The sequence below is a fragment of the Sciurus carolinensis genome, unplaced genomic scaffold (genome assembly GCF_902686445.1).
Source record: "Sciurus carolinensis unplaced genomic scaffold, mSciCar1.2, whole genome shotgun sequence".
NCBI lineage: Eukaryota > Metazoa > Chordata > Mammalia > Rodentia > Sciuridae > Sciurus > Sciurus carolinensis.
In genome coordinates this window covers 56,929-64,425 of record NW_025920138.1, presented here as the reverse complement: position 1 = coordinate 64,425, position 7,497 = coordinate 56,929, and the positions used below count along the sequence as shown (strand labels likewise).

Sequence of the window (7,497 nt, the reverse complement as noted above, 5' to 3'; positions counted from 1 at the left end):
TATTAGATCCCATGAGGAAGTTGGTGCCCAATATGCATCTCCAGTGGTTTCACACCCCCACTGGGCACAAAAATATTCTTTATATTCTCCACATTTATGTGCTAGGGACCTGCTCCTGCCGTCTCGGGGGCATACATAGAAATCAGATTGGGCCAACCGGCACCTGGCGGTTGGGGTTGAGCATCCTGGAACGGTGTCCTGTTGGGTCTTAGGGGCCATATTAGAACTGAGTTGATTGGGTTGCTGGTTGGGTATATCCCACCAGTCTATGCCCGCAGCTAGTTGACAAAAATCCGGAGTTAGATCAGGCCACCTTGTTCCTGGGGTATGGACTGCAGTAGTAGTCCAAACTATTTCTCCAGTTTGAGAGTAAACTTGCCAAGTTAGTTGCGTAGGGGTATGGGGACTACGGCTGGTGACTATGAAAGGAAAACAAACAATAAGGACAATTAAACGTGAGCAAGTCTTATCTTTAGAGGATTTTGAGTGCGTTGTAATTTCCATGTTGATTCTTGGGATGTAGGGATGGAGTCTTGTGGGTGTGCCGCTTTCGCGTGAGATGCGTGGATCCAGGCTGCAATGCCGTCTACCTTGATGGCGGTGGGGGTGGTCAGCAGGACGGTGTAAGGTCCTTTCCAGCGAGGTTCAAGGTTTTTGCTTTGATGCCTGCGGACCCAGATGGTGTCTCCTATCTTGAAGGAGTGTGGTACTGTTGGTTTCTCTAGTTGTTCCTTGTAGGCTGCCACTAGGGGTTTCCAGACTTCATTTTGGACTAACTGCAATGCACGTAAATGGGTCTGCAGGGTAGGGGTAAATAGAGCAGAAATCTCAGTTTCATAGAAATTAACAGCAGGTGGTGGGGCACCATACAGAATTTCAAAGGGGGTTAGTCCCTGAGGGCCAGGGGTGTTCCTGGCCCTGTACAAAGCTAATGGCAGGAATTGCACCCAGTCTCCAGTGCCAGTTTCAAGCGTTAATTTAGTTAAAGTCTCCTTGATAGTTCTATTTATTCTTTCTACTTGCCCTGAGCTTTGGGGTCGGTAAGCACAATGTAATTTCCAATTAATCCCCAATGTACTGGCCACTAACTGACTTACCTGGGAGGTGAAGGCAGGCCCATTATCTGAACCAATAGCCCCAGGTACACCATACCTTGGAAAGATTTCTTCTAGTAGCTTCTTTGCTACGACTTTAGCAGTCTCATGCCGAGTAGGATATGCTTCTACCCATCCTGAAAAAGTGTCCACAAAAACTAAAAGATACCTGTATCAATACATACCAGGCTTGATTTCTGTGAAGTCAACTTCCCAACTGGTTCCAGGCTTGTGGCCTCTGGCCTGGATTCCAATTCCAATTTTTATTTTACCTGCATTAACCTGAGCACAAGCTTGACAATTTCTTACAACTTGCCTGATGATTGAGTCTCTGTGGGGTAGGTATAGATTTTCTTCTCCACGATCCAAGAGGGTTCTCATCTTTTTAGCTCCCAAAGGAGTAAGTTTGTGCAAGGACCTTATTAATTCTTTGGTGTTTTTGATAGGCATTATAGTTTTTCCCTGGTATTCCCATGTGCCTTTAGCCGGGTTATAGGTGGCTTCTAAGTGTTGCACAATGTCCAAATCTGGGTCCTCATAGACCCAATGTTCATTGAAGTTCTCAGGTGGCTTTTTAACTTTTTGTGGCAATAGGGTGGTTACTAGGAGTTGTGGCCCTAGAGCCGCACTCCTTGCAGTTTCGTCTGCCAGCCTGTTCCCTATTGCCTCCAGGTGATTCCCCTTCTGGTGACTAGGACAGTGTATGATGCTTAGTTTCTTTGGCAAGAATAAGGCTTTTAGTAAGGCTAAAATTTCAGTTTTATTTTTGATCTCCTTTCCGTCTGAAGTTAGTAATCCTCGCCGTTGATAAATTTCTCCATGAATGTGGGCGGTGGCAAAGGCATACCTACTGTCTGTATACACATTGAGTTTTTTTTCCTTCAGCTAGTTTTAATGCTTGTGTTAAGGCTATTAATTCTGCCCGCTGAGCTGAAGTTCCTCCCGGTAATGCACTTGCCCAAATTACCTCTGACTCAGTGGTGATGGCTGCTCCCACCTGCCGTTCCCCATCAAGTAGATAACTGCTTCCATCAGTGTACCATACCAGCTCTGCGTCCTTCATGGGTTGATCTGTGAGATCTGGTCGTGTTCCTTGGGTTTCTGCAAGAATCTGCTGGCAGTTATGGGGGGTGGGTCCTCCTGGAAGGGGCAGGAGTGTTGCTGGGTTTAAGGTAACAACGGGTCCGAATCGGATTCGGTCTGTGTCCAGCAGCAGAGATTGGTAGTGGGTGAGCCGGGCATTAGAAATCCAGTGGTCGGGAGGTTGACGAATAATGGCCTCGATGGTATGGGGTGTTAGTAAAGTTAATGGTTGTCCCAGAGTTAATTTGGTGGCATCTTTAATTAGGATGGTGACTGCCGCCACCATCCGAAGGCAAGGGGGCCATCCTGATGCTACAGAATCCAATTTCTTGGACAAGTAGGCTATAGGACGCCTCCAAGGTCCTAATTTTTGGGTTAGGACTCCTTTAGCATAGCCTTGTTTCTCGTCTACAAACAGATCGAAAGGTTTGGTGACATCTGGCAGACCCAAGGCAGGGGCAGATAGGAGGGCCAATTTAATTTGATCAAATGCCATCTGATGTTCCTCAGTCCAAGTAAATGGGTTGTTTTGTTTCGTCAGTGGATACAAAGGGGCTGCAATTTCTGCGAACCCAGGAATCCATAGTCTGCAAAATCCTGCAGTTCCCAGAAATTCCCGCAGCTGCTTGGGGTTCTTGGGGACTGGGATGCTTGAAATAGTCTCTTTTCTGGCTGAAGTTAGCCACCTCTGGCCATTACGTAACTCATAGTCAAGGTAAGTAACTTTGGTTTTACAAATTTGTGCCTTTTTAACTGATGCCCGGTACCCTAGTTGCCCTAGGGTTTGCAATAACGCTTTCGTTCCTTCCAGGCACTCCTCCTTGGAGGTGGCTGCCAATAAGATGTCATCAACATATTGGAGCATTATTAAGGAGGGGTGTCTTACCCGGAAGTTGGCCAAGTCCTGGTGTAAAGCCTCGTCAAAGAGCGTTGGGCTGTTCTTGAATCCCTGCGGTAGTCTGGTCCATGTCAGCTGCCCAGAGAGCCCCTTCTCAGGATCCCTCCATTCAAATGCAAAGAGGGCCTGGCTTTGGGGGCTTAACCTTAGGCAGAAGAATGCGTCCTTTAAATCCAATACTGTGTACCAAGTGTGAGTGGGAGGCAGGGTGCTCAGGAGGTTGTAGGGATTAGGCACCGTGGGGTGAATATTTTCTACCCTTTTATTTACTTCTCTTAAGTCCTGAACTGGCCGGTAATCTTTAGTTCCAGGCTTCTTAACTGGGAGTAAGGGGGTATTCCAGGGCGATTGACAAGGGGTTAGAATGCCTTGGTCTAAGAGCCGCTAGATGTGTGGCTTAATGCCTTGGTAAGCCTCCATTGACATGGGGTACTGCTTGATGTTAATAGGGGAGGCAGTAGTTTTAAGTGGAATCACTATAGGGGGCTGGCGTATTGCCATCCCCATTTCCCCGGTTTTTGCCCAAGCTTCTGGGAAAGTAGTAATCCAATAGTCCATGTTTTGATCGGGTTGTGGGGTGCTATCAAATAGCCGATACTCATCTTCCAATTTAAAGGTTAGTACATGTAAAGGATCCCCGTTTGGTCCGCTGACTGAGGCTTTCCCATTTTCAAAATGAATTTGGGCTTTCAATTTAGTCAGTAAGTCTCTTCCTAGTAGCAGGTATGGACAGTCAGGTACATGTAAGAATGAGTGGGAGACTTTACCTGAGGCAAGATGCACTTCTCTTTTGGTGGTCCATTGGTAAGATTTGCACCCGGTGGCTCCTTGGACCCATGTGGTCTTGCTGCTTAAGGGCCCTGGAGTTTGGGTTAGTACCGAATGTTGGGCTCCGGTGTCTACTAGGAAAGTAATTGGTTGCTCCCCTACTTGAAGAGTTACCCGGGGCTCAGGGGGGAGCTCCTGGCCCTGACGCCCCTAATTTTCATCATTTAAGGCCAGCAATTGGGGGGCTCGGTTTGGGTACCTTCTTAAGTTGGGGAGCCTTTTTGGATTCTTTGGACAGTCTTTATCCCAGTGTCCTTTTTCCTTGCAGTAGGCACATTGGTCACGTTCCACGGGGGGCCTGCTTTGCCTTTTTTCCTTTTCTGGTTTATTCTCCCTTTGTCCTGCCTGCGTGACCGTGGCCAGTATTTTACTTAATTCTTTATTTCTCTTTCGATCTCTTTCCTTTTCCCTTCTATCTAATTCCTCTTTGTATTTTATATCTTTTTCCTCTTGCACTTTCCTAATTCTTTCTTCCTTTTCCTCTGGAGTCTCCCTCTTATTAAAAATTTTTTCTGCTTCCTTCAGTAAATCTGCCAAGGAATAGTCCTGCAGATTATCCAATCTTTGTAACTTGCTTCTTATATCTGGGGCTGATTGCCAGATAAATGCCATGGAGACGTTACCTTTCTGTTCCTCACTATCTGGATTGAAGGGAGTAAATCTTCGATAAGCCTCTTTTAACCTTTCTAGAAATGCGGTCGGGGTTTCTTCCACCCACTGGATAGTCTGTCTTACCTGGGCCAAATTAGTGGGTCGTCGCCCTGCTCCATGGAGACCTGCTATAAGTAACTGGCGATAGAGATGTAGGTGGTTCCTACCTTCATCAGTGTTATAGTCCCAATCTAGTCGGGTCAAAGGAAAAGCTTCATTGATCAGGTTTGGCAGCTGAGTGGGATGCCCGTTATCCCCTGGAACATTTTTTCGAGCCTCTAGTAACACTTTTTGTTTCTCCTCAGAGGTGAGGAGAGTTTGGAGAAGTTGCTGACAATCATCCCAGGTTGGCTGGTGGGTCACTAGAACAGACTCAATCAGAGAAGTTAAGGCAACTGGGTCACTAGAGAAAGAAGGGTTATGAGCCTTCCAATTATAAAGATCAGAGGCAGAGAATGGCCAATACTGGTATGGACCATTGGGACCTCCGGTCTGGCGCAAGGGGAAGGCTTTCGAAGTTTCCCCCAGATTTGGGGGTTCTCGGCATCCCCGGAGTCGCCCCACCATGGGGGATGGGTCTGGAGGGGCACCGGCGACAGGTGATTTCTCCTCTTCTTCAGAGGAATCTGAATGGGGAGCTAGAACTGGAAGAGGTTGAGGTGGATAGGGTGGGGGTTCCTCTGTCATCAGGTCTATCAGGATGGACTCCTCGGGTGGAAGGATCGTCTGCGGCTTTGACCTGCTTGAAGCTGGGGGTTTAGACTTATCTAATATGGGGTACAATCTAGAACTTTGGGTAGATGGTGCTGGAATGGGAGCAAGGGGTGCAGACGGAGGAGGTGAGGGGCTAAGAGGAGAAGGGGGAGAGGGCTTAAGTGGGGAGAAAGGGGTGACCCATGGAGGTGGGTCAGAGACTAGATTTTCCCAGATCATGATATAAGGGACTTGATCTGGATGTCCTCTGGGTCCTAGAATGAAAACTTGGGATTTAACCTGTGAAATGAGGTCAAGATTAAAGGTTCCTTCTTTGGGCCAACCGACATTAAAAGTTGGCCATTCAGAGGTGCAGAGTGCTATCCATTTTTTCTTCATGATCTCGACTGACATGTCGTTGGCCCAGCTCCGGACATCCTTCCAATGGTCGAGGGTGAGACTTAGAGGGGTTACCAAGGATTGCCCCATCTTTGTTCTAGGATGTAAAAGGAGGTAAAGAAAAGTACACAACAAGACAAAGATAAGACCTCAAAAGGCAAATGCTGCGCACTTTCGGCACAAACCGAAAGTATTCAAGGGTGCCAACGAACTGGGGAGTTCTTGGCCAAATCTCAAAGTGGTGTATCCTTCGGAGACACCTAGATCCCTGGGACATCTCCCAGGGTGGCAGGGGAGAAGTTAGAGTTCGTCAACTCCTTCTCAGACTGCCCAAAAGTTACAAATGGATCACGCATGTCCGTACAATCGCTGCGCTTCAGAACTAACAAGACAGAGCAATTACACAAACCAAGACAGACAAAAATAAAAATTCATGCTGGCCAGCTTACCTCCCAGAGTACTTTTGGCCGTTCCTCGGGCAGGGGTTCGGGGTGTCGAGGGGATATCTCGGTGGAACCTCCAAATGAAAGACCCTATGACCCCCTGTCCAAGGAAGAACTCACGTAGTCACTGGCTGCAAAAGCAAGAGGCAGTTTATTGTCACACAGGCGCCTGTGGGTGCTCAGCAAAAACTTCAGCCAGAGCTTCGGTGAACTGGCACACCGGGCTTTGGGGTACAGGTTTTTTATAGGGTAAAGGGGCAGGTTTTGTGCACGTGGTAAGCAGCAGGTTTCTTATCTTCAGGTTACCTCCCTTTCCCGCTGAGACCGCTGCAGCCAACATTTCAATGCAGGCTTCAGCAAGGCCAGGCAAGGGGGAGGGAGGATCACCCAGGACTTTTTAGCCCTTTTTCTTAGCAGCCCAGAAGTTTAAAACAGACACCCTTTCTTCTTTCTTTTTTTCCTTATGCCTCGGGAAAAAGACACAATTGTTGCTTGGTATTTTATGGTTCCCGCTTATCAGTTCCTGATTGTGCAGGCACTCCCTAGGACCCGATGATCTATGCTTTTCTCCAACCGCCCTATTCTTTTTCAATCTATTTATCAGTTTAAAGACCTCCGGGGAGGTTGTGCAGCCTCCCCTGTGTCATGGGTTTAAGACATGGAGCTGGGGCCTTTCACTAGCAATTTTCTCATTCAACATAATTACTCTGAATTTTAATTTGATAAATTTTATTTATATAGATTTGTAGAAGTGCTAATTATGAGACTGGGTTGCAATTCAGTGGTAGAGTGCTTGACTAGGTGTGAGGAATCAGGTTCAATCCTCAGCACCACATAAAAATAAAATAAAGGTATTGTGTCCATCTACAATTGAAAAGAAATTTTAAAACAGAAGTGCTAATTATGTACGTAAATATCCTTGTTAATATGTAGGCAATATAACTAGATACTAAAGACTGAGAATTAACTTCTTTTTGGAAACTTCATAAAGTCTATAGTTTGTAGTTTACTGTTTCCTGTGAAAGCAGTGTTTTCTTTTCAGTTTTACTAAGATTAAGGATTCAGAATCAGTATTCACCAGGATTTATCTGTTCCATCTAATTCCATAAGACTCTTTCCTCCCTCCACATTCACATTCTTCAATGTTACAAGCCAATAGGAAGAAACACCTTTTACTACCTATAACAGAATCTGGGAATCTGTAAGGAATACACCAGGTAAGAGAACATTTCTGTGACAGGAGCTGGCAGGCATCATTTCTATAAATGAAGCACAGCTCTTTTTCCTTCATAGTAAACTTTTATGTCAAATTAAATAAGGCTTGTGCCTTGGTCATTGATATAATATATTTAATTATGTTATTGTTTTAGTTTTCTTTTGCTATGACTAAATACCTGAGAAAAACCAA

The 7,497-nt window shown here is 46.1% G+C and overlaps 1 protein-coding gene across 1 annotated transcript; it reads right to left on the bottom strand.

Annotated features, from left to right (window-relative positions):
- Nucleotides 1-449: 449 nt before the first annotated feature.
- LOC124974225 (uncharacterized) lies at nucleotides 450-5,736 on the bottom strand. Its single transcript, XM_047537656.1, is given in 3 exon segments — nucleotides 450-1,970; nucleotides 1,972-4,326; nucleotides 4,360-5,736. Coding segments are annotated over 3 exon segments (5,253 nt in total).
- Nucleotides 5,737-7,497: the final 1,761 nt, after the last annotated feature.